The 25,560-nt window shown below is 40.1% G+C and overlaps 2 protein-coding genes across 16 annotated transcripts in view; one reads left to right on the top strand and one right to left on the bottom strand.

Annotated features, from left to right (window-relative positions):
* The window catches only part of BPTF (bromodomain PHD finger transcription factor), a 137,697-nt gene extending 116,749 nt beyond the window's left edge, over nt 1–20,948 (top strand). For 9 of the 14 annotated variants that reach the window (XM_043905073.1, XM_043905070.1, XM_043905071.1 and 6 more), the window contains 6 exons: nt 1,851–2,173; nt 5,009–5,182; nt 5,959–6,151; nt 7,094–7,178; nt 10,200–10,386; nt 15,321–20,948. In XM_043905073.1, the coding sequence (XP_043761008.1) occupies nt 1,851–2,173; nt 5,009–5,182; nt 5,959–6,151; nt 7,094–7,178; nt 10,200–10,386; nt 15,321–15,357 (999 nt within the window). In that variant the 3' untranslated portion in view covers nt 15,358–20,948. Of the gene's footprint in view, nt 1–1,850; nt 2,174–5,008; nt 5,183–5,958; nt 6,152–7,093; nt 7,179–10,199; nt 10,387–14,531; nt 14,862–15,320 lie in introns of those variants that run through there. The other 5 variants (XM_043905078.1, XM_043905079.1, XM_043905074.1 and 2 more) reach the window with 2 other exon arrangements.
* On the bottom strand, nt 19,826–25,556 carry C5H17orf58 (chromosome 5 C17orf58 homolog). Of its 2 annotated transcripts, XM_043905081.1 has the most exons (5): nt 25,347–25,556; nt 22,528–23,064; nt 22,086–22,277; nt 21,420–21,426; nt 19,826–20,221 (listed from the first exon to the last, which is right to left on the bottom strand). In XM_043905081.1, exons 1-5 carry the CDS (start codon nt 25,420–25,422, stop codon nt 20,179–20,181), a joined length of 855 nt encoding a protein of 284 aa, XP_043761016.1. In that variant the 5' UTR covers nt 25,423–25,556; the 3' UTR covers nt 19,826–20,178. The 2 variants fall into 2 exon arrangements, with proteins under 2 accessions (XP_043761016.1, XP_043761015.1); XM_043905080.1 differs by lacking the exon at nt 19,826–20,221 and having other exon boundaries at nt 20,469–21,426.
* Between the last annotated feature and the right edge of the window lie 4 nt (nt 25,557–25,560).

Here is a 25,560-nt window from a genome sequence, read left to right as displayed (position 1 = left end):
GAAACTGAAATAATGTTAAAGGAAATATTAAGTGGAAATAAGGCCAGATTTCTTCTTGTAACTGATCCTGCAGGCATGGCTAATCCTCTGTATACTTGGAGAATTTGTTGAAAAATGAAAGAAGACATTACTCATATATATTTAAACAGTTTTTAAAAAAAGAAGTAGGCTATCTAAAGCATCTCTAAAAATGTCTTGTACATTTTGAAAGTAAAAAACATTAAACACTGGTCATCCTACTAATGAGCATTGCATGTAACTCTGAGACATTAGAGATCTTTGCACTGAAGTCCGAAACGGGCGGTAATTCCCAGAATCACCATCATTACTCAGCATCTCTGGAAATTCTAGCTAACATGTTAAGCAAAAAAAAAACCCAAAAAAAGCAAAACAGAAGATAAAATTTGTTATTGTGTATGGTATGATTATACTGAAACCCCAAAGAAAAATTGCTAAACTTTAAGAGCGAGTTCAATAAGGTAGTCACTACTAGATGAATATTGAGGTGTCACAACCATTGTCAAAGGAAACAAAAATAAAAGAGCCAATAATCTGTGGTGATCCCCCCTCAAAGATTATCATTGTAAAATAACTTTAGGATATATCTTACATATATTATTTTTAATATATGTATTTACATAAAACACATTTTAGTCAGAATCACACTGTAAACAGCATGTACTGAACATTTTTCTGCATTCCCCATACGATGCTGCCATTTAAAGATGCTGTTATTACTGCAGATACTCTAGTACAGTTATGGTGTTGCTTCTGACCGTGTATTGCTTGTCTAATGAGGGAGAAAAATTGTACTTAAAATATTCAGCATTATTTTAACTAATAGAATTTATTGCTAGGATGATTGCCATTGAAGAACAACTTTCAAATTGATGTGTACTAGTATATTTTAAAGATTATTTTTAGTTATAAAGCTGTTCTTATCGTCAAGATATGCAGTTGGTCCTTTATATCTACCTGTTCTTATGTCATTTATGATTGCCTTCTTTGAACAAAATAGACTTCATTTTTAAGAACAGTTTTAAATTTACATAAAAACTATGCAGAAAGCAGAGACTTCTCATATATTAATGCTGTCATAGGAATGTTCTTGAAGGGGTGGTCAAAGTGTGTACCCTTTATACTGTCTTGACAATCTTAATTTTCCTAAACTCCATCTCTTTATGTTATAAACACATCATGTTATTTAGGAAAATGAAACTCTTTAATCATCATTTCTAAGAAGTTGTAGCACTTAGTACCACAGGTGTGCCTATAAAATATTTCACATGGGAAAAAGTGAAGATTGTAATTTATGCAAAATTTCATTTGAGAAGATAGCTCTCCTTCAAGTCTTAAATTATAGACATAGAAGCACAGTAAATAAGGCACATCTGTCTCATATCCTGCTGGTCAGGCCACGTCTGGAGGGTCACATCCCGTTCATGTCCAGTATGTCCAGTCTCACTCTAAGGGACAGAAGGAGACCAGCTGAAAGAAAGCAGCCAGCGAGCGTGGACACTTGAAACCGCGTCCTGAGCGACGACTGCAGTGACCAGGGCAGGACCCTGGCGTGTCAGAGGGGCCGTTCTTTTTATACACGTGCTCATCTTTCTGTCAAACCTCCTTTGAAGAGAACTCCTTTCTAGTTGCTGTATAACAATCATTTTCTGTTTCCAGCTGTCTTTTGGGTTTAAGGTAAAGTAAGAGCCCTCTTGTATGGAGTTAGCAAGACTCCCTCGCCTTAGACTGAACTAGGGGACTCCTTGGACAAGAGAGGGAAAGTAAGGTCCTCTGGCCAGGACGTTATGTAAATGGGTTGACAGTCTGGTATTTTCTTTAATTGACAACAGGAAGAGCTCAAGAGGGACCTGAAAATTAAGAAGGAAAAAGACATGGTGCAGGCCGCAGCAGTAGCTGCCACCTGCCCCGCGGCCCCACCTGCACCTCCGGCCCCTCCGCCTTCGCCTCCGCCTCCGCCTCCCCCCCAGCACCCGGGCCCCCTGGCCACGGCCACGCCCACGCTGCCCGTGGCTTCCCAGAAAAGGAAGCGGGAAGAGGAGAGAGACTCCAACTCCAAGTCCAAGAAGAAGAAAATGATCTCTACTACCTCAAAGGAAACTAAGAAGGACACAAAGCTTTATTGTATCTGTAAAACGCCTTACGATGAATCTAAGTGAGTAGATCTTTCTGAGCTCTAGTTTATTCTCTTAAAAGTGTAGCTAAGTTTCCAGTTTTGAAGAAAATGAGGCTATCAGTGGCAGTGTAAATGAAAATAGTTAAACATAAGGGTAATGATATTTCATCTGTGGTCTTGCATCTGAAATTCTTAACCTTAACACTAGAATAAAAATTCGTTGTTTTTTTTTTTTTCCACGTGTTCATGATTCATGTTTGTCCTTCATCATATTCTTTTCTGTCAAAAATAAGCTTTCTGTTGCTCCTTTGCTGTCTCCTTTTCTCTCTGGATCAATTCCAGATCAATCAGTAATGCTCTCTGAAGAAAGAGGTGTGTTACTGTCACCACCCAAAGTTGACATCATCCTTTCTGGAATCTTCAGAACCCCGTGATTACATCCAACCCTAGAGACAATCTAGACTCAACTGGTGGAAAGGGCTTTGAGTTGGAGTGGTCTGGGATTTTTATCATTTAATTTCAAGTAATTCTATCTTTTTGCATTAGAATACTGTAATATTTTTGTCCAAGTTCCCACTTTCTTACTGGGGACAGAAGTCAGAAAAATACAAAAAGGAGTTCTTTCATTCCTTAAGTACGACACTCAAAAATTTGATAAGCATGGCAACTGGAAGCTGTTTTTGATAGTTGTGACTTGTATTTGGTTATATATACAAGATTTTAGAGACATTAATCCATAAATGTAGTTACACTTTTTTTTCTATCATTTTTATCACTCAACTAGGTATTTAGCTTCCATTTTCAACATACAGGTGCAGGCCAACTTTTTAAAACCAAAATTGACAGCAGTATTAATTTTACCGTGCCCAAAAGTTTGATTATGCTAAAAAGTGTGATCATTTAGAATTAGGAATGCTTAATGTCTACTGTAAGTAGATGCCTAATCCATTTATAAAATAAAATTGTCTCTTTAATGATATTTAAGTTGTAACAGTGGAACTACTTTAGTGATGCTGTTTAAATTATAATCTGTTTGAAAGTGCTAAATCAAAACTTTTTGTTGGTAGATTTAGCTGTGTGTTGAATTAAACGCAGATCAGTATAGGCATCTTCACTTTTCATTCTTACTTGATGAGAAATTAGATGTAATATAAAAAGTAGAACCCTATTAACTGGTTTTTCCCCATGGTTCAATACACATGTGCCTTCCTTTAGGCAAATTATACTAAATGATTTACAGAACAAAACAACATGATTTACTTTCTTTACAAAAATCTCTGCTTATGGATTTTCCTTAAATAACAAGACACTTTGGCCTATTTAAAATATTCAGATCATAGAAATTCATTTCACACACAACTTTTAAATTGTATAAAATACAGCACACATGTACATATGTTCATTGTATTAAGATTATTATTTTGTGGATATTTCATATTCTTTACTTTTTTTCATTATTAACATTTCAGTATACCAGGTTCATTCGTTCCCTGTTCTAGTTGGGAAGTTTTTTAAGGAGTATTCTGTGATCTCTTATACCAAACTAGGCTGGTTTGGGAATCTAGTGAGAAAGACTAAAACCTGAAATTCAAGTCCTGAGCTTACTTCCAGAACACACAGTACACAACCTGGTGAAGGCAGCATACAAAAACACCCCAGGGCCTCCACCTGAGGCAGTGAAAATCACGTGAGGGTTGTAATTCACACAAAAAAAGCTGGTAATACGATACACCACACAACTGTCTTTTACTCCTTGATGTTCAAAAGCAGGTTAGTTGGAAGCTTGAGGACTGTTTCGATTCCTCTAGGTGAATCTGCCAAGAAACACATTGGGTAGATCCAGTGGTATCAGCAAGGCCAGTCTCATTCCCTGCAGTTCACGCTCATCCTTGCCGTGACTCTGACCAGGCATTCCTCCAGAGCACCCGTCAGCACTGAAGATACACTATGTGTTTGTCCTAGAGATAGTCTTCACTATGCTATCTGGGATCTTACACAAGAAAGGCCTTGAGGTTGATTAACTGTGGTTACCCACAGTGACACATTCATATGGCCCCATCTTGTAGACCCTCTTGTTTTTAGATTAACTTGGTTTTAGATTAACAGTCCTTAATCACTCTCCACACAGTGTATCCCTGGTTTGTAACTGAAGTAGTTTCTCACCAGCTAGTTAACCTGGCCGCTGTCCACATTGTCACACACATTCTGCTAACTGAAAAGCTGGCCCATGTCATGATCTATTGCAGTTAAATTCCAACATATATTTAGAAAACTTGGTAGAATTCCTACATGTACCTTTTTTAATTTTCTTCTTCATGTCACATTTTGACCATTTTATCTTCTGCCCCTGGCTGACCTCCTGCATGTTCCTTGTAGTGTAACTTCTACTTGGTGTTTGCGCTTTGCTTTGTTTTCAAATTTAAATCGTGAGATACATTTTCAAACCTATCTAAGAAATAGCCCTGACTTTGAAATGGCTTCTGTGGCATAGGTTTGACAGATGTAAGTCTTTGATTCTTTGGCTTTGGTTTTTGTGCCTGTGACAGTTTTACACACATTCATTAAGAGGGAGACATTACCATCGGTGTGTTGTTTATTTTTTTCAAATCCCAGTGTGTTTTTTTTAAAGACCCGCATTTCACTCAACAGCATATTTGTTGAAATGGATGTGAGCGACTTTTATGTTTCCACACTTGATACAGCGTCAAATGCTGCAGTTTGTCAGGGTTAGAATGGCTGGATTCAGGATGTTTAGCTGACTCATTGCAGAAAGTTACCCTGTAAGAAAGTGAATCAGGACAGGGAAGACAGATTTACGTACCATGCAGCTCAAAATGACAACTACATTGTCATTTTCATTGTGAATGCTTTTAGGTTCTATATTGGCTGTGATCTTTGTACTAACTGGTATCATGGAGAATGTGTTGGCATCACAGAAAAGGAGGCTAAGAAAATGGATGTGTACATCTGTAATGATTGTAAACGGGCACAAGAGGGCAACAGTGAGGAATTGTACTGTATCTGCAGAACACCTTATGATGAGTCACAGTGAGTTCTGATAAGAGCATCATATTTAATAATTTAGGAAGCCAAATTGCTCTGACTGGTTACTTATTTTATTTTAAAATAAAAAGCAAGATACTTTTCTGCATATATGATACACTTACATTACAAATTCCTTTCCAATTTTTTTTTTTTTTCTCTTCTTCCTCTTTACCTCCCCTTCAAACTTTATGCTGCTTCATAGTGAATGTTTGAGATGCATTGGGGGAAAATGTGGTTTAATGGTAGACTTGATTCTTCAATATGTAATGCAGAAATTAATGAGATTAAAATAGCCTGACTTGTTTGGACTTTTATCAGTGTTTTGAAATGGTGCTTTACTGCAGGTTAGTAAAACACTAATTCAGGTATAAGCTCTGAGACTCTGTTATTAGCTTTTAGGATTTTGAACTCCCAGTTGGGTGGCCAGTACCAGCTTCCCATTTGATACGGTATTAGTTGAAAGATTTTTGTCTTTATTTTGTTTTGAGCTTTAAAGTCAATTAAATGTTCTGCTTTTTTTTTTTTATCTTATTGGTTCTCCAATTTTGACAGTGTTCTTAAACCTTTAATGCTTGTTCTTAACATCAGAAATACTAAATTAACACATTGGAATGTCATTCTTCAGAAGTATTAAAATAATTATAATACTAAAACTATTTTATATCCCAGGGTTAGAATATTTTCAGATGCATGTTTTCTTCTTATTTTTTTTTTAAGTAAATTATAAGTCATGTCATCCCATCTGTTTTGAACTCACATTTCCATTTCGGATCTTGCAGATTTTATATTGGCTGTGATCGGTGTCAGAATTGGTACCATGGGCGCTGCGTTGGCATCTTGCAAAGTGAGGCAGAGCTCATTGACGAGTATGTCTGTCCACAGTGCCAGTCAACAGAAGATGCCATGACAGTGCTCACGCCGCTCACAGAGAAAGATTACGAGGGTCTGAAGAGGGTGCTGCGATCTTTACAGGTGAGAAGCTACTCTCTGTGCAGCATTTAAAGATGAAGTCAACCAGTATGACCTAGGAAACACTTCTGGGCTTTGACCTTTCCAATCTTCAAGGACCTCATTATTTGCCGACTCCCAGCTGAAGTGCTCCACAGAACTCAGTCCTCCACATGCCATTGTCATAAGGTTTACCAGATCCACACGTTAGCTCAGCTGTTGTTTAGCTAATGCTCCTGTTTAAAATGGCTGATTTTTTTTTTAGCCTACATTTTATTTTTAAAGAAAACTACCTTACTGTTAATACCATCAATTGAAAAGCAATTTGATTAAATTCTAGTGAGATACAAATGCTTATCTAAGGCTTTGAGGCAAAGCCTTCCCTCCCTTATTAAAAATAAAAAGGAGATGGGGGTGCCTTATAAGATTGGCAAGTATTAGAGATGTATTCCAGACATAGTGCTAGATCAACACTGTCTCCTGTTGTCATCATAATCAGAAACATTGAAAGAACCGAAGCAAGAACAGTAGTCTCATCATGTGGTTGCATCTTATTTAACTTCATCCCTCTGCCACATCCTTCGCCTGCAGAGGGAACCATTCGCCACCTGGAACCCCTCCCGCTCCAGTCTACTAGATGTGATTGCAGTGGCAACATCACTTAAGTTGGCAGGTCATCATGTAGGGACCAGAGGACAGATTCCTTGACTTCTAAGCTAGTGCTCCACCATCCCCCCTCAGGGCAAGGTCCCAGGCCTCTGAGCACCATTATTACAGAGCATGTTTGTCTGAGATCATTTGTAACTGGAGCAAAAATCGTCCCAAGTATAAATAATTTCATCCATCAAGTTTAAAGCCGACTGTCCAAGTATAAGGGCTGACTGATGCAGTAACTCAGATGGGAAGCTTAGATGAAATTTTTATTTCTACCTGACAGTAATGATGCCTTTTTTCTCATCAATATAGGCCCATAAGATGGCCTGGCCTTTCCTTGAACCAGTGGATCCTAACGACGCACCAGATTATTATGGTGTTATTAAGGAACCTATGGGTAAGTCCTTGAGTAGAACTTCAAGTTTTCTCAGAAGTCTAAGCAGCTATTTCGTTTTTCATCCATGCAACTGATACATCATGAGGCTGTGTTGAGCAGGACTGGTGGGAGTCTAAACTGGTATAGTCAGTGGTCGGATAAATGGGGAGTGCATGTTATAGTTCAAGGGTATATACCTTTGGACCCAGCTTTATCCCTTAGGGTTTATATGTGCACACATGTTGTTCATCCCAGCAGTGTTTATAATTGCAAAAGTACTGAAAATGAAATAAATGACTGTCAGGAGAGGAGTAGCCAAGTCAAAGGATGAACATAATAATCTGTAGCTGTGTAAGGAGTGAAATCCGTGAATAGATTGAGGTCTTTTTGAACCTCTCATCTTTCCTGTCCCCTCTTCCTCATCTTTTCCTAAAGGAGAGCAAAGGTAGAAATCCAAGAAAATACGGCTTCATTGCCCATAAAATGAAAATAGTAATAAGGAACAGCTGCAAGTGACTGTATTAAGATGAACAGCTACAGGTGATGATTATATTAAAAATAGTTTATCTGCAAAAGAAGTTATAGAAGTTAGAACATACATAAAAGCTTCCAGAACTGCCAAAAGATTGATTCTAGCTGATGAAAATATTCCAAGAGTAGCTAAGCCTTTTAGATGCATGCACTTTAAACCTTTTCCTCCCTGAATGCTCTTACATTTTGGTATGTCGTGTGTGTGTGTGTGTGTGTGAATTGAAATCATATATATTAAAAAAGGGGGGGGAGTTTGAGATCATGTAGTAAATGTGTCTGGCATTCATCTTCCTGTCATTAATCTTCGTATACCTTCATTAATCTTCAGTAACAATTTTAATGGCTTTATATAGTCTGTAAATTGATTATTCCTTAACTTATTTAACCACAGTTCTTTTCTTGAAGAGCTAGACTGTTTTCCTATTTTTTAAATGCCAGCCAGATAAACAGCATTTTATGTCGGTATGTACATGAAGATAATACAGGTCTCCCAAATATACTGTTGAAAGAAATATGAAAGTTAACAGAGTAATCGCTAGGTTTTAAGCTGTAAGCAAGTGTTGTTTTCTCAGTATATGTACATGTGTTTAAAGGTGCATAGAAAATGTCTGGACAAACATTGACTAATTTGAGAATAGTTTCTTCTAGGGGTATGAAGGAGCCAACAAGGTCAGGAGCTTTTATTTTCTTAAATGGAGTTATATATATGGATCATCATGTTTTATAACATATTTTGTAAACTTGTCAGTCAGTAGCTTTGTCAAATCAGCTGTGGTATAGATCCAGATTGTTTTTGATTGTATGAAGTTAAGATAATTTATTTAATCACTTCCCCCAAAATAGATTTTTTTGGGGGTTATATACAATTTTTGTTACTATAAATGACACTTCTGTAAAACATCTTTGTGCATCTACACTGTTCTTGTTTGTTTTCTTAGTAAAAATTTCTAGAATCAGAATTTCTCTGTCAGAGGTTATGTATACTTTTCAGGCTTCTGATAAGTATTTCCAAATTAGGCTTTGGCAGATTGAACCATTTTCCACTGATGGCATATATCTGTACCCTTTTCTCTGCACCCCTGAAGACACTGAGCATTATGACTCTTTTGAGAAGATTTTTTCTTTGCATATATTTATTTCAAAATGATAGGCTTGAGGTGCAAACACAGATGTTATGGAAATGTAGGGAGTAAAATGTAAAATTTACCACCACTCTCATCCTCCTTTAAAGGTAGCCTGTGTTATTGGTCTGATATTATAATTTTTCATTTAATTTAGTTTCTGCTAAAATTTGGATGAAAGAAGAACTCTGTTTTTGCCTGTCTTCAGTAACTAGTTATGTTCTTATTGTTTGAACTTTTTGTCTGTGAGCTTCCTATTTATATAGTTTGCCATTTTGTTCTTGAGATATTCATACTCTTGTCAGTGTTATTTAAGGGGTATTATATTCTAAGAATATTTAAAGTTTTATGGTAATTTTTGGTCATAGATAGTTTTTAACATTTTTTAATTCAAATCTATTAATCATTATGAATTCTACTTTGAGAGTTGTATTTTCAGCCTTTTTCCCTACCCCAGATATATAAAGACTTCCCTATATATTCTCCTAGTACTTTTTTTTAAAGGAATATCAAATTAATTTGAAATCATAAAATGTCCAAACCCTACTCACATACTTCGGTACAGTCACTCAGTCAGTGATTGCCTAGAAGTTTAAAAAAGTCTGAATATGGTGCTGTCCTGGTGGACTGTGTTAGCATTCACTCTTCCTGTGCAGCTTACATAACCTGCACAAAATGGATGTGCCCAAATCTTGTTTGAAATTTTATCAGACTGGGCCCTTTTTCATAGTCGTTCCTGTTTATACTTTTTCCCCTACCTGCATACACTGGCACTATGAAAGATGTGTATGTGTGCATATTAAAATATATGTATAACATAAACTAGCCATTTTAACTGCTTTTATATGCATGGTTCAGTGATTGACTACATTCATTTTTGTCCTTAAATTTTAATCCACCTAGAATTACTTTGGCATATAGTGTGAGATAGAATTTTTCCTCAAATATAGATAGGCAGTTGCCCCAACCCAGTTTATTAATGAATTCTCCCTTTCTCTGCTTACTTGAATTGACATCTTCAACATATGTGAAATTCATATGCTGAATACAGTCAGGTCTGTTCCTGTTTTGAATTCAGTTCCATTAATGTTTGTATCATCTTGGACAGTGCCACACTTTTCATTATCACAGTTTTATGATTTTTTTAATTCTCATAGATTACATCTTCTCCCATTACTTTTATTGTTCAAATGTTTCTTAGATACTCTTGAACTTTTATTTTTTGAATGAACTTCAAAATTATTTTCTCAATTCTAAAATAATTATTGAGATTCAGTTTTGAAATTGTGTTTATCTATCAATCCTAGTCTTGTTTGTCAGAACTGCAGGCAGTATTCACATTGAAATGACCTTAAGGTTTTGAAAATCTTTTACATTTTGTGTTTTTAAGACCTTGCCACCATGGAAGAAAGAGTACAAAGAAGATATTATGAGAAGCTGACGGAATTTGTAGCAGATATGACCAAAATTTTTGATAATTGTCGTTACTACAATCCAAGTGACTCCCCTTTTTACCAGTGTGCAGAAGTTCTTGAATCATTCTTTGTACAGAAATTGAAAGGATTCAAGGCTAGCAGGTAAGCAGAGGTGTTCAGTGCTCTGAATCAATTCAACTCCTAATGAGAAGTGGCTAGATTTGTGTATGATCTGCTTAAAATTAGAGGCACTTTCTAAAATTCAAAAAACATTTATCAAATGCTTAAAGAATGTAAGATGTCTTAAATGCCACGGGGCACGTACAAAGATAGTAAGAGATCTTGCTCTCACTGAGTTTACAGAAGTATAAAAATAACTGTTCTGTAGGATAGAGTAAGGGGAAGACCATAAAGAGGGGATCTTAGCACGTCTCCTTAATTTATATTTGTGATGTCTTTGAAATCATAAATAATTTTATTTTTCTGGGTTTTTTTCCCTTGGGCAAAACTAGACTTTAATCCAATTCCACAGACTTTTTCTTCGAATCTGTGAAAGTTGCTCAGTCATGTCCGACTCTTTGCAACCCCATGGATTATACAGTCCATGGAGTTCTCCAGACCAGAATACTGGAGTGGGTAGCCGTTCCCTTCTCCAGGGGGTCTTCCCACCCCAGAGATCAAACCCAGGTCTCCCACATTGCAGGTCCTTCTTTACCAGCTGAGCCACCAGGAAAGCCCCTTTGAATCTGTAGTAGCATTTAAAAGCATTGAACAGCTTCGTATGGTGTTCAGGTCCTATGACCTCACGCCTTCTGTTTCTGACCTTCAGTGCCTGCTCCTTCCCAAGCCCGTGACTTTCTTCTTCCCAACAGAGGCCCATTTTCCTTTTCTTTGAGAGTGGCCACCAGTCTAGTCCTGGGATTCATTGTTCACTGTCTCCCATCCACCAGCCCACTAGTTTGATCCTTCCTAAGTAGTTGGAGGATCTACCTTCCCTGGGTAACTCTTGGCTGTGCTGGGGCCTGGGCACCTGTATTATCTACTGAACTCCCAAGGGACTCTGCATACCAAAGTGTAAGAATCTCTAGTCATTTTTCTCTTAGGAGAATCTTCAGGGTGTTTTGTTTCTCTCCTTCTCCTATAACAAGGTAGATTGAGACCTGTACTGTAGAGTCAGTCTATTTAAAGGGAAGGATAGGCACAACCCAGTCACCTCAACAAAAGACTCACAAACGACAGGCAAGGCAGGACAGAAAGCAAGCAGGGAGGCTCTGTGAACCACAAACCAAGAAAGTTACAGAATATCTAAAACCTTCCTGTTTCTATTGTTGCCTGTCTATTAACCCATTAGCTGGAAAACTTAAAGTGAAAGAGGACTTACTGAATATGACAGAGTCCCCAGGAAAATAATAATAAAGGGAGAAAAAGAGATAAATTCAGAGTGGTGAAAAGAATATGGTAGAAGTCAGTCAGCTGATGAGATTTCAGCAAATCACGAAATACAACAGACGGAAGGGTACTGACTGATGGAGGCAGGCAGGCCGTAGCCAGGCTCCTCTAACAGGCTCCTCAGCAGACGTGACAGCCTGCTGCCTGGTGGGACACCAGACAGCCTTCAACACGCAGAGTCTGAGATGGGATCGAAGGCGAGAGAGGAGGAAGGGAGAAGGGTTAACTGAGGATCTGCATCCAGGCTTGTCACCCTCACTGACCCCTGTGTGCAGATCTTGCAGGAGGCCTGAAGAACTGGAAGAACACTGGGCTTTTCTCCACAAAGAAACAGAATAAACCATCAGCAGAGAGAGCAGACAGAAGAGAATGGGACCCAGAGTAAAATCCCCTGATCCCTGAAGGATCGGCTCCCGTTATTCTAACACTGGGGCTCTCAACAGGGTAATTTGCTCACCCTCACCCTACAAGGGATAGTTAGCAATACCTGGAGACACTGCTGTTTGTCACACTTGGAGGTGGTAAGTGGTACTGGCATCTAATAGATAGAGGCTGGAGATGCTGCTGAACATCCCACAGGTGCATCAGACATTGCAGCCTTTACAGCAAAGAAGTGCCCAGTTCCAGAATGTCAGTGGTGTTGCGATTGAAAACTCTGATCTAAAACAAAGCCCGCCAGTCAGTAAGCTGCACGCATATGCACAGGGTTCTCCAGGCACCCATCAAGTTTGTGAACTTCCTCTTAAGTGGGAACAGTCAGGGATGGCCAGATATATAAGGAAAGCCTGCCGTGCAAAGGTGAAAGGTCAGGGTGTAACAACAAAAAAAAAGATTCCTGAGAAGTCAAAGGAGAACCTTAAAAAGCAAAGCAAGCCTCTAAACCATGTCCCAAGAGAAATTTTAGAAGATAACTGCATCTATAAAATGGTAAACAGGATATTAGAAATAAAGAATAATCTGAAAAAAAGAGTAACTAGAAATTTTACAAACTTATTGCACACATTGAATCAGGACACTCTCAATGTAAAGAACAAAAAGACAAGGAGGTGAAAAAACATGAAAGAAAAACTTGTTATGGAGTATCCAGTATTCATTTAATGGAAATTTCAGAAAGAAAGAACAGAGAAGACAGAGGAAAGGAAATTATCAGATGACTACTAAGAAAAATTTCCTGAGCTGGTGAGAGGCACACAACGTTGCATCTAAGCAAAACCGTGCTGTGCCTCAGATACTGAATATAGCAGCTACATTCCCACTTGCCATGGCGCTCCCGTTCTGTGGGACAGGGAGGCGAAGCTGGGCGGGGGCTGTGGAGTGATGAGAATGGTTGGTAAACGTGTAAGCCAGCTGGACAAGTGGGAAAAGGTCCATTCCACGTATCCATAACTGGTCCATCCCACGTATCCATAACTGAAATCTCCAGATGCCAGGGATAGAAGAAGCTCTTCTGAAAGCTTCTAAAGAGGTTAAAATTCCTGTAAAGTAATAGGAATTAGACTGGTATCAGACTTTTCTCTAACAACACAGAACGCTAGAGAGTAATGGAAGAATACAATTAAAAAGTTTGAGGAAAAATGAAATCTGTGTCCAGCCACAGTCGCACGTAGAGGTGGAATAAGTATGTTTTCAGGTCATATAAGGACTCAGAAAGAGCTTCTTTCCCTTGCATCCTTTCTTAGCAAGTTATTTTAAGATATGCATTAACAAAAAAAAAGAAGCAAAAGCAGCAAATCAAAAAAACAAAAGACCTTGGATTTCAAGAAAGCTAAGAGAATGGCTCTGACCCCGAGTGACATTTGTCCAGCAGCCCCGTGCAGCTGGCATTGCGGATGGAAGCAGGAGAAGGGAGCACTCCCGGGAGGGACGTGTCTGGAGGGAAAAAATGATTCATACATTAGATAACTTAAAAATGTAAGAGGGGGGGAATGAAAGGCAATCAGAAACTCCATGAAAGGAGAAAAGTTGTATAGGTTACTAAGAATGCCCTCTTAGGGAAGGTAGGTGCTACAGAGAAAAATATTTATATAGTCACAATAATGTAAATGGCACATTGATTTTCAACTTTTATAATGAGTCTGCAGACAAAGCGTGGAAAGATTTAAATTACTGAGAAATAAAACTTGTACTCAAGAAGGGAGAAGGGAAAGTGGTTACACAAGCCCAGTTCTCATTTGCCATCTCAGAATTTAAACAATACGAAGTTGATAAAGTAAGAAATACCAGTGTAAGAAATCTCCCTACCCAAGAACTGAAAGTTCCAAGGAATTCTCCTCAGGCAGCCCAGACTTCAGGGTGAAACTTACTGTAAGCCCTCTCTGCTTTGTGCTTCCTGCCTTATGTAGTTTATACTCCCAACTGAATTTCTGAAACTGCTTTTTTTTTTTTTTTTTAATTGAAAAGGCTTTAGTTTAGCCTTTGGTGGAAGCTGGGGGATTTGAATCCCAGCCGAGTAGGGGTGGCAGCAGCTGCTGCTGAGGTGGGCCTGCTGCAATAGTGGAGAATTGGGGGAAGAAGGGGAGACCCAAAGACGGGCCACTCAGGAGAGCTTCCCCACTGAGTACTTTCTATAGCTATTTAATTAGATTCTAGCTTATATGATTTTTATTGAAGAACACAGAAGCCAACAAGTCTTGCTTATGTTTAAGAAAAAAATGTGATATTAGGGAACTTTTGTTGAGTTTAGGGCAGAATGAAACATATATGTAGCCGTCTTTGAAATTTTATTTATTTATGGATTTCCAGTGTCTCTTTTGCCATATTTTCCTCATTTTTAATTTGCAATCTCCAGCATTATTTTCATAACTGTTATTTGTTACAATTCATCATTTTTATCATCCATGTTCTTTCTTTTCTTACAGATTGTGATATCTTTAGTCTGAATTTTTAACTGGAATCAGAACTGGATGTTGGGGTCACTCTTTCTTTTATTGTACCACGTGATTACCTAATTCAAAATTGCCCCCCCGAGTTCAGATTCGTTAATATAATTTTTTTAATGTTTTAAAAAAAAAAGATGTATAGTCGTAAACAGTTTATTCTAGCAGCCATGTTGAACAATGTATTTAAGAACTGTAAACTCCTGGAAGACTGTATTTATATACACTATTGCAATACTACATACTTGATAACTGTACAGTAATTTGGTTTACTAACAAAAGTTGTTAATAAAACTGTGAAACTAGAAAGGAGACTTTCTGAACTTTAATAGAAAAAACTGTGATTTTAATACTGTTATTTCTCTCCTTTTAGTATTATTTTCCTTCATACTTCCCAACTCAATGTAAATAAGCACACACATACATAGGTATACACATCTTTTACCACAATGGTAATGCTTTTGTAAATGTTTCTATTTGTCCCTTTGGCTAAAAATGTTGTATTGAACAAATATATATATTATATATATATATTCCTTTTTAAAAAATATTGGCTTTTTCCAGTGAATTATCATGTTTAGTGTTCCATGAAAAATTTTAATATTATAGGTTAAAAATTTTCTTATTTGTTTTCATATATTTGCTTGCCAAGGGTGAATGAAAGAACATGGCTGCTTTCCCCAGACAGACTGACCTTGGCATCCACATAAAGCATCATTGTTTTAAAAAATGAAGGGTGCTTAATTGTTCCCTTTTTTCTGTATTCTGTAGGTCTCATAACAACAAACTGCAGTCTACAGCTTCTTAAAGTTCAGCGTGTTAACCTAACATAAAACACAGCAAGAATCTGGTTGTCTGAACTATTTTAAAATTAAGGAGCCAGATGTTTTTAGTCAGGTTATCCTGACAAGACTTGACCTAAACTTCGTTTTTATTGGTCATAACAGTCCAATTATATTCTTGGCCAATTTTGTCCAACGGACAAGGGAAAAGCAAAGTCAACGACACCATTATCTTGTCAAGATCAAATGGTTTTACTATTGTGGCAGAAGCGGGAAAACTTTGTTTATTGAAAAAAAAGAAAGCAAGAAAAAAAAAAAGATAATATGGGGTCAAGTGTAACTCCATGGAAATGCCACGTCTGCTCTTCAGTGAAGAAGCTGGTTTAGAGTCTCACAGAAAACTTTCGACTGTATTTATTTATTGTTGCAAAAAAGACGCTTTTTTATTGCTGCCCTCATTTGTCAGCTAATTATTTTTTCTTATAAAATCCAGCCCCGGTTACATGTAATCCATTCTGTATCTTATCATGATTCCTGTAGGTAAAAGTACAAGACGACCTCTAGATGTCTTTTCTTTCTATGAAAGGAGCTGCTATGTACACATGTGCACACACACATACACACACACACACACACACACAACTGGGAATCAACAATGAGTTTATTGTTCATAGTAGATAAAAATTAAGCTTGCATAAAGGTTGGGCTAAGTGGTCCTGGATTACAGACTCTGTTGCCTTGAATATAACAGAACAATTTGTCATTTACTCTGCACCAGGCTAAAATGAGTAAAATCTATTTGAAGGTATCTTGTTTGTAAACATTTGTCAGATTCTAATTTTTTTTCTTTTTGTATTAAAATTCAACTATGGATGTATATGAAACAAAATAAATGGAGATCATTTTTCTCCCACAGATGGTGTCTTTGAATGTGCGCTAATGATTCTCCGTAAGCCTTTGAGGGGAAAGGGAGGGCTGCAAGGTAGAAAAATAAAAAGGCAGAAGGATCTGATTGTACCTGGATTTCTCCAGGGCAGTAGTGCTCCTAAATTTTACAGTTCCCAGCCCACTGTCATCATGTCAAAGAACAATATTCAGCGGTGCTAATCCTGTTGCATCAATTGATCAGACTGATTTTTTTAAAAAAAGATAATGTGACAGAATACACGTTGCCTTCATCTATACGTTTTATGATACCAGGCAGATTACCCTTTACAGACTGCTACTTACATTTTATGAAGGGCATTTTTTTTTTAATGACTCATCCTTTCTGTATTTGTTGGTCAGTTGAGTTGTTCGGGGTTTTTTCCCACATAAGAAAAAGTAGTGTAAGCAGTAGGGGAAAATGGAAACCTCAGAGGAAGGTGTAGTTTGCATGTTTTTCCTTTCAGTGTTTTAATCTTAAACGTCGTATTTCTGCATTGTCATAATCACTTCTATGAGATCTGCCATAGTTGGTTTATGCAGCTTTGCAAAAATTTTACTAGATTTTGCACTAATTCATATTAGCTTTGTCTTACCAGGTTCTGAAATTTTATCTAATTGTTGTTTTTTAAGTTTCCTCTGTTTAATATCACCCTGCTATGCAAAACCTTCCCAGACCTTAGTTTCTTAAAAGAAAGACGTTACTGCAGTTCCAAATTATTTCTTATTACAGGCTCAGGTGTACAAGTTATTCTGGGTTAATTTTATCTAATGAAGCCCATTCCTTTTTGTACATAAAAATGTCACTTACAAACTAAAGAGACTAATTGTTCAACATTGAAAACATGGAAACAAAGTTTTTGCTTAAAATATTAACATGAAAGTAGTCAAACATAGGTTAAATTTTGTCCTTTTGCTTTTAAAAAAAAATGTTACATATTGTATGCACTGTGCTGATGCAAGAATCCTACATTTTAATGAATTATGAAATTATTTTGCATCTCATCACATCACAGTATTTCTGTACTATTTATTCATATATATAGATATATATGGGCTTAATCACTTAAAACGTTGCGTCAAGAACTTTCCTATCTGTAGGCAATAGATTGCTATGTTTTTAACAGATTGTGGCAAATTTAAACAGCAATTCTTTTTGTACGTAATAGGACATTTCATCCTAGAAAAATAAAGTAATGTTTTTGACGTTGGATTTGGTGCAGTTTCTAATGAAACAGTGGTTGGTTGGTTAATATATTTTCTGTAGATGTTGATATTGCCAAATTGTATAAAAATGGTACATTTTGTGGGAATCCTTGGACCAGGAAGATGTTAATTTCATAAGTGTATTTAATAGTATAAAGCCTCTTGTGATTTCTATCACCATATAAATACATAGACATTTTATAGTTTTATCAACTACAGAGCTTTAGTCTTTGAAAAGTAATTTTTGGGAAAACACGCCTTCTTATATACACATAATGAGTTTCAAAAGCTGCTTTTCTATGAGTATTTGATAAGCTTCTGCTACTCAATAAAGTATACATAATACAACTATTTTGCTTTCAATTATCCAAGTACTAGAATGCACATTTGTTACACTGTTAGGGTTTTTCTACCCAGCCTTTGGACTTGTGTGTGTGTGTATATATATAGATATGTTTACTTTGCATCAACAGATTTCCTTGGCTAGAAGTATTTTCATTGCTTGTTATATTTCATCTGCCAAGTTCACAATCTTTGAAACCATTTCATAAAAAGTATTTTCATAATATTGGTAAGGTTTTTTTCCTCCTACCCAAACTCTGCAGGATTTGTATTTTAGTTAATGTCCTGCGGTAGTTCCAAAAAAAGTGAACTTTCAGAGATATTTTCTAAAGTAAAACAATTACTTTTTTATATTTCAAGTGGCCTGGAGTGTTATTAAAGAGACAGTGAGATTTGCTGCTGTTTGTAATCTACCTTCCTGGAGTCTGCAAATAAAAAGTTCTTTCCCTGTTTCTCTTCCTTTGTTAGGCAAACTCCCTACATCTTTGTGTTTCTGATACCAGAGCAGCGCGGTGACCTCTTAAGTCTACACACGTAGCCTCATGACTGAGGCCATTACCCATGAGTGTCAGAGTTTGTCCCTAAAATCAAAGTGGTGGCCTCTCAGGAACAACGTAATGTCTTACAAGTACTTGGGGAGAAGTTTTTAGTGAATTGAAATACAAAGTACTTCTGGATACTTGGAATAAGATACCACAAAAGACATTTCTAGAAGATCACACCCCACTTGATCCAATTTGGACCAGATTCAACTAAAGAAATAAGTGCTATAAATTTAAAATGATAAAGTCCACCTGAAATTGAAGTTACCCGCTGTAGATAGCGGGTCAGTTTTTGGCAGTGGTGGTTGAGTCACTAAGTCATGTCCACCTCTTTGCAACCCCATGGACCCCATGCCTGCCCAGGCTCCTCTGTCCATGGGGTATCTTAGGCAAGATCCTAGGAGGAGTTGCCATTTCCTTTTCCAGGGCATGTCCCCAACCCAGGGATTGAACCCATGTCTGCTTGGCAGGTGGATTCTTGACCACTGAGCCACCTGGAAGGGCCAAGTCAGTTTTTAGGTGTTTGCAAATACCTGTGTTTGATGAACCTTAAAAATTATTTTGAGAAAAACAAACAGTGCCAAGTGATGTCTTTAAGAGTTAAAAGCTAGTACAAAAGTGTATATGTTTTATGGACCTTTTCCCTATCAAAAGAAAAACACTTTTTTTCTGCTTGAGCTCCAACAGCTTAATTGAAGGAGGAATGTATTGAGTTCCTCTTGAAGGCAACAGAATATTGTGCCCAAGATCCTTTAGTCTCTGGAACACAAAACCCATATACTAAGAAAAATCTTATCAGTGGGACAGAAGGATTCGGAACTACAGTAAATTTGCAAGTTAAAATTTTCCATAAAATTCAAAGATTGTGTCCAAAGTACTAATATGGAGATTCTTTGTAAACTGTTTTGCCTAACCTGGAATTACCAGTCTGTTCTTCACTGCCTCCCATCCATATCCCCACACATACCACTTTTCGACCCCACCTGAGCCTCAGTCGTCTTTCACTGCAAACTTGGTCTTGAATGATGGCCTTAGTTTTAACAAGGCAGTTTCTAAAAAGTTGACATGCTTGTGTTTGCCACATTAACCATGTGGCCTCTAAAGGACTTGTGTGTGTGATTTCAAAACTTCTCAGAAACTATTGTCAATCTAATCAAACCCTAACTCTCAGTCTTATATAAAAGTGATTTTCCCCCCTCTCTTTTAAACCAGAGCTATTTATAACACTTCCCTTTATACTCTTAATATCTGACCATCCAACTAATCATTTACTTGGTCACATTGTAATCTTCCCCACCTTGTTACTCAGGATCACCACTTAGCCATTTGACATTTACAAGTTTAGCTTTGCTTTTTTGACTGGTGCTACTTCTGTCTTAGTTAATTTCTGTCCTAAAGAAAACTAATCCAGAAGCTCTTCTACTTGCATACTCTATAATCTGTCAATGGTTCATTTAATAATGCAGTGGATTCCCAAGAGGCAATTCTAGGGTAATTTTTAATAAGCTTAGGCAAAACTCATTCTCAGCAAACTCTCTAAAAATCCTTCAGTTAATGCTTTACCACAGAATAGTCAGAGCCTCTCAACTTTTTGCCTCCTTGGGACAAATAAGGTAACAGTATCTCATCACAGGCAGATATGTTTTAGGCTGTGAAGTCACTGTGCTGTCCTGACATCGTGTGTGTATATGATGCTTCTTTGAGGCCATTACAGACTGACACAGCTTGAACTCCAGTGCATCTCCTTTGAGCCCAAATGTGCTGTTTTTCTCTTCAGTGCAGTTCTTTATTTTTCTTTAGGCAGTCATCTTCAACCAAGGATTATCAGTGTCTCTATTCACAGAGTTTCAAATTAACTAAAGCACAGCTTGGTCTTCTGGGAAAAGAAAAACACTGTTAATGTCTTTGTGGGCTCAGATATAAAATCCATTATAAAAAAAATCAATAATAAATTCAGTTCATGATTAAATATTTTTCAAGCTAGCTGGAAAACATTTAAGATTCATATGCTTGCATGCCATCATTAAATACTGGTTCCAGGGTTTGGGGAGTGAGTTTGAGAAATGCTTTTTTCCCAAACCTTCTGGGGCTCAGTGAGGCTAAAAAACCAGGTGCATCCAAGATCTGATTTCACAGCAAGATTTACTGCTTTACAAACACAAACATGATACTTGGTCTTAATAGAAAAATAACATCAGATACACCCAGAATATGTTTGGCATTGGGAGAGCTGCCAGTATGGCACAAAACATAGGATTTTAGAACCTGGGAGGTGTGAAAATAAACTGTATCTTGTATTTTGGTACATCAGGAACACCTGTTTGCTTGAAATAAGACCTTCGGTACTCTTAAGTGGAAAACTTCAATACTTGTCTTGGGCTCCAATTTAGTGTTTGATCTAAATGTGATCTAAATGACATTTCATACGTCTGACTAGTGCACTTACTGTTATGTACAGAATTTAAATTGTGATGGTTTTAGTATAAAATCTGGTTTGATACATGATATAAACTACTTGGAATTGTATATTTAAGATCAAGCAAATGTTTTTGTGAACTATTTCTACTGAAGAATGTATTTAAATTAAAATAATTAAAAATAAACAACATGAAGCAGTGATCTGTTAACTGGACAGGTCAGTTAGCTGAGCTTGTGTGAAGAACTGGCACACCAGTTGAATAACCCCGCCATGGAGCTCAGAAGCATAACCATTTAAGAAGCCTTTTGTAAATAAGACAGTGACTTCAAGATGAGAGTTGGGACTTTCAAATAGTTCCTAAAGGGACTATGTGCCCTTTCTAAAGGAAAATCCCATTATATGATGATAAGGCCTTTCCTGTCTCGTTGCAGAATTTAAGTTTCAGATCCAGAAATGCCCAGCTCGTGTGTTTCAGATGCACTGGGCGTGAATTGCCCCTTGCACTTGCCCATCCCTTTTTCGGTTAAATCTTTTCACGTAGCTGCTGCTGCTCCTGAGTAGTCCATCTCCTGGGCGAAGGCGCCCTCTCAGGACCTGAAGCAGAGCTGTAGGAAGCTGCCTTCTCTTATGGTAGATGTGGCCCATCACAATATACCTGCTGCCTGAAGAAAAAAAAAAAAGCCAAAATATAAAGGTATAGTTATCTTTCAAGTGCCATGTAACAATAAGAAAACATAACACCTTTAAGACATGCCTATAGCTTGAATCTATGATCTTGCTGCACTTGCTGAATCTCAGACATTCAGACCTCAGACAACAGGTGGAAACAGCTGAGTGACCTTTACAATAAAATTCTCAGGCTGTTAATAGCCAACACTAGGAACAAAGGTTCTAATCACAACAGTACCAGCAGGATTTTACAGAGCACATTTCTAGAAAGACGTAGGAGTGGGCATTACTCGCCCCCCGGCCCCGCTAAGACGACTATAAACTCAGTTTAAACAGCCCCTTAGGCATCCCTTCTGGCAACTGTGTTCGGTCTTTCACTCCACTTGTCAACAAACGGTGACTTGCTTTGTGCCAGCCCGCACAGTTCCCATCCTTAACCAGAGGAGCCGGGAGGGGGTGTTCGCTGATGGAATTTAAATCACAGTGGCCGAAGTGATACTTGTATAAACTCTATTCATTTTAGAATACCCTTCCCCCCCAAAAAAAAAAAATGGTACTGAGGTGACCGATAGGGACCGAGCTGTGGCATATACAAGTTACAATGTGGCATAAAGTGCATATTCAAAATGGTCCCTTCGGTCAGTTTCAATACCTGGCTTAAATTCTGGACATGGCTTATTGCAACTAGAGGAGTCTAGGGCTAGTATGTGGACTCGGAAGAAAAACCCGTCTGGAGTGATGTACAGGCGGTTCATCTTGTACAGCCCGTCTCGGTCCACCAGGAGAGTCACCAGCCGGATCCCTGTGCCGAGGACGTCTACATCATGCACGATTCCGTTCAATGCTGCTTTCAAAAAACAAGAGTTTGGAGAAATGCATAGCGCTCACGTCCTCTTTTCTCCCCCCAGTGCGTTTCTTACAAGTCACGAAATGGTCCACACAGCTCTGGGGCTTGCAAAACCGAGTGGGTGGGTTTCTCTAGGGTGTGGTTTAGGGGCCCCGGGGCACAGTCCAGCGCTCTCGGCTCGGAAAGGCTCGCCCCGCGGCCTGGGCTCGGTCGCCCGGGCCCGGGAGGAGCTGCGGGCGGGACTCACCGAACTCGCTGGTGCAGTAGGACTCGCGCTCGTCCAAGTCTGCCCTGCAGGCGCGCGCACAGTGCTCGGCGCCGGGCTCGGCTTCCTCCCCCTGCAGCTCGCCAAGGTGCGGCGGCGGCGCGGGCGCGGGTTCCGGGGGCGGCGCGGCGGCGCGCGGCCGATTGGGGTGGGCGGGGCCAGCGGGGATCTCGACGGCGCGCGCGGAAGGCCGCACGGCCGGGAGGCGCGGGGCCCGGGCGCGCGCGCGCCGCGGGAACTCCCCCAGCGCCGGCTGGCGGCGCGGTGACGCGCGGTTCTCGGCTTGCGCCAGGCGCGGGCTCGGCGGGCCGGCGGGTGCGCGCGCGGCCTCCCGGAAGCCCGCCCGGTTCTCCGCGGGCGGCGGGGGCTTCCGGCGCCTCAGGTCTGACCAGGCACGCGGAGCGGCTTCGGCCGCGCGCGGCCGCCGCGGGGTCTCGGGGACCGGCTGCGCCCCGGGCCCAGGCATCTCCGCACTCGGGCCTCCGCCGGGGTCGGGTTTCCGGCTGTGGGGCGGCGAGGCTGTAGGGAGAGAAGAGGAGAGGCCGGGGAGGCTGAGACGAGAGGGCAGAGGAGGGGGCTGGTCGACAGGAGGGGGGGAAAGGGGAGACTGAGAGGGGAGGGAAGGGGAGGGGGGAAGGGGAGAGGCCGAGAAGAAGGGAGAGAGGCCGAGAGGAGGGAGGCGAGGTGAGGCCGGGGAGACTGAGGGAGGAGGAAAGGCCGGCAGAGATGAGGCTGCGGAGGGGAGGGGAGGAGATGGGGGACAGCGTTAACTGAGCCATACACCTGCGAGAGGGGGTCTGGAAATGAAGCCAAGAGAACGGGAGCGGGAAGAGGAAGGCGCCCCCGGTTAGGAGAGGAAAGACGCCCCAGCTTCTGATGAGCACGGGTTTCCTAGGCCTCACAGGAAGACCGAGATGAGGGTCTCGCCCTGTGAGAATGAGGACAACTAAGAACGTTTTTCCCACCACATGGGAAGATTTCATTTTGTTAAGGACCCTGTCTAAATCAATAGCTTTTAAAATTACAACAGCCTATTTGTTCTAGGACTAAACACAACTGACATCTCTGGTTAAATAACAAACTCTTTTTGCCCTTTCTTTAATATATATATAAACATCCGCCTTTCTGCTGTGTACAGTTTGTTGAGAAAAGTACCGAGAGCAAACCCCAGGGGGAAAGGTCTCATATTACAGGTTCTCCTAATTGTTTAAGCGCCCCTGACAACAGAACTATTTGGTTTTCCCATCCGTGTTTACACTGTCATCTTGGTCTCCGAAGAATCGAGCATTTGTGAGTGGATTTTTATCTGGCTTCTTGGACACCGCTTATTAGTAAACCACAGCTTAGAAAGATGTTTAAAGCGTGGCTGGGAGGCAGAAGCCCCCGGTTAAGTGTGAAAGCACGCACATCCCTTACATGCACCCCTCCTCCCCGCCCCCTGTCCCCCGCATCATTTTCGTGGTAGAGAAAAAGCTCCTAAATGGCATGGCATGAAAACAAATTTTTTAAATTATTAGTGATTTTTCCCCAGCTCTGCAGGCAGGTTGGTGAGCAAACCAGCCAGCTTAGAAGCTGGGCAACTTTCCATGCCCAGTTACACAATATCACCTCCCCCTTTTGCCTGGGTCCCAGTGCCCTCCAGACGGGCACAAGAGCCCGTCTTTATTTTTTCTATTGTTTTAACGGCTGGTTTTCAGTATTTCTCTCCTCTGGCATTGAAATGCTTGGTCTGCCCCTTTGCAGTTCTTGCAACACTTCATTTAAAGTGATTTATCTTGCCAAATTGACAATCTTCACTTCAAGTGATTTATCTTGCCAAATTGACAATCTCCTTTAAAATCAGCTTTCAGCCAGCAGTAATCGCCGGTTATAGTTCATGTTTTTGCAGAGAGGTTGATTCTGACTCATTATGTTCAGCTTTGCCCATACACAGCTGAATAAAGTTCTGGTGGATATCCAATTCCTGACTGTCAACTGTTGACCTCACAACTGCTTCCCCATTGATATCACCATCTGTTGTCATGGGAAAGATTGTCTGATATTTGGGTTAAATGCCACTGAAGTCATTCAATTTCCATGTGGAAAAATAACCCAAAGTAAATTGCCCTGCGAGGTGCGGAAGCTATTTTTCCCGGAGATAGTGAATCGAACAGAACATCTACATAAAAGCCAAACAAAAACACCTCTCCGCAGAGAACCTCTTGTTTCTTCATTCTCTCAGTATTTTCCATCTCATGCATGCAACTGTGTGAATATGTTTTGTGTGTTTTAAAGACTCAGGTGTCCCAAGGCAATTGGTTGGGGCTGCAGGGAGAGAGAAGAGAGGTCCAATTTCGGCTCCCTCCGCCCCCAGCCGCGGCGGGGCGCACCCAGCGCCTGAGATAGCCGGCGGGACGCGGACCCGGGCGCAGGGCGGACCCCGAGCTCCTGGGGCGCCCGCCGCCCGCCGCGTCCCGCGAGCCCAGCCCGCAAGGCTTCCGAAAGGCGCGCCACGACCCCTTTTGACACTTTCCCTCCTCTGTGATGGAGCAACTACTTAACATGCAAAGTTTTCTCCAGCCTGCCAGGCTCGCTCGAGATCATTTCAGTAGCTGAACAACTGGCTTCATTCCGAAAAGGCTGCCAAGACACACACAATCTTGGGGACACATTTTGCTCCTTTCAAACACGAACACGGACCTGGAGTCTCCTCTCTGGTCAGCCCTGACCCCTTTCTCGTCCCTCCCTTCATCGCGCCCCCTCCGCACCTCGCCCCCGGATTCCAGCCCCTCTCCCAGGGCTCAGCGTTTCATCGATCTTACCTTTTCTCTCCGCCACTGGGGCTTCGGGAGAAGATCCAACGATCAAACAGAGGAGCCAGAAAGCTCTAGCTGTCATGTTTGTAGACACGGTTCCCAGGCTCTAAAACTGAGCCTGGTCTTTTGCTCTTTCTCTCCCCCCACCCCTTCTCCACACCCCCACCCCCGTTCATGCTAATGAGGGGCAGCCTTTGGGGAAACGGGAATCACTCACTGA

The sequence above is a fragment of the Cervus elaphus genome, chromosome 5 (assembly GCF_910594005.1).
Source record: "Cervus elaphus chromosome 5, mCerEla1.1, whole genome shotgun sequence".
Taxonomy (NCBI): domain Eukaryota; kingdom Metazoa; phylum Chordata; class Mammalia; order Artiodactyla; family Cervidae; genus Cervus; species Cervus elaphus.
The sequence above is the reverse complement of the archived record's forward strand: the minus strand, read 5'-3'. Positions and strand labels throughout refer to the sequence as shown.

Excerpts from the sequence above, each read along its gene's own strand:
- C5H17orf58 (XM_043905080.1), bottom strand. The coding sequence starts at position 25,422 with ATGACAGCTAGAGCTTTCTGGCTCCTCTGTTTGATCGTTGGATCTTCT. Across the intron at positions 23,065-25,346 it reads CCCAGTGGCGGAGAGAAAAG|CCTCGCCGCCCCACAGCCGG; the intron begins GTAAGATCGATG and ends CTCTCCCTACAG. Across the intron at positions 22,278-22,527 it reads CTACTGCACCAGCGAGTTCG|CATTGAACGGAATCGTGCAT; the intron begins GTGAGTCCCGCC and ends TTTTGAAAGCAG.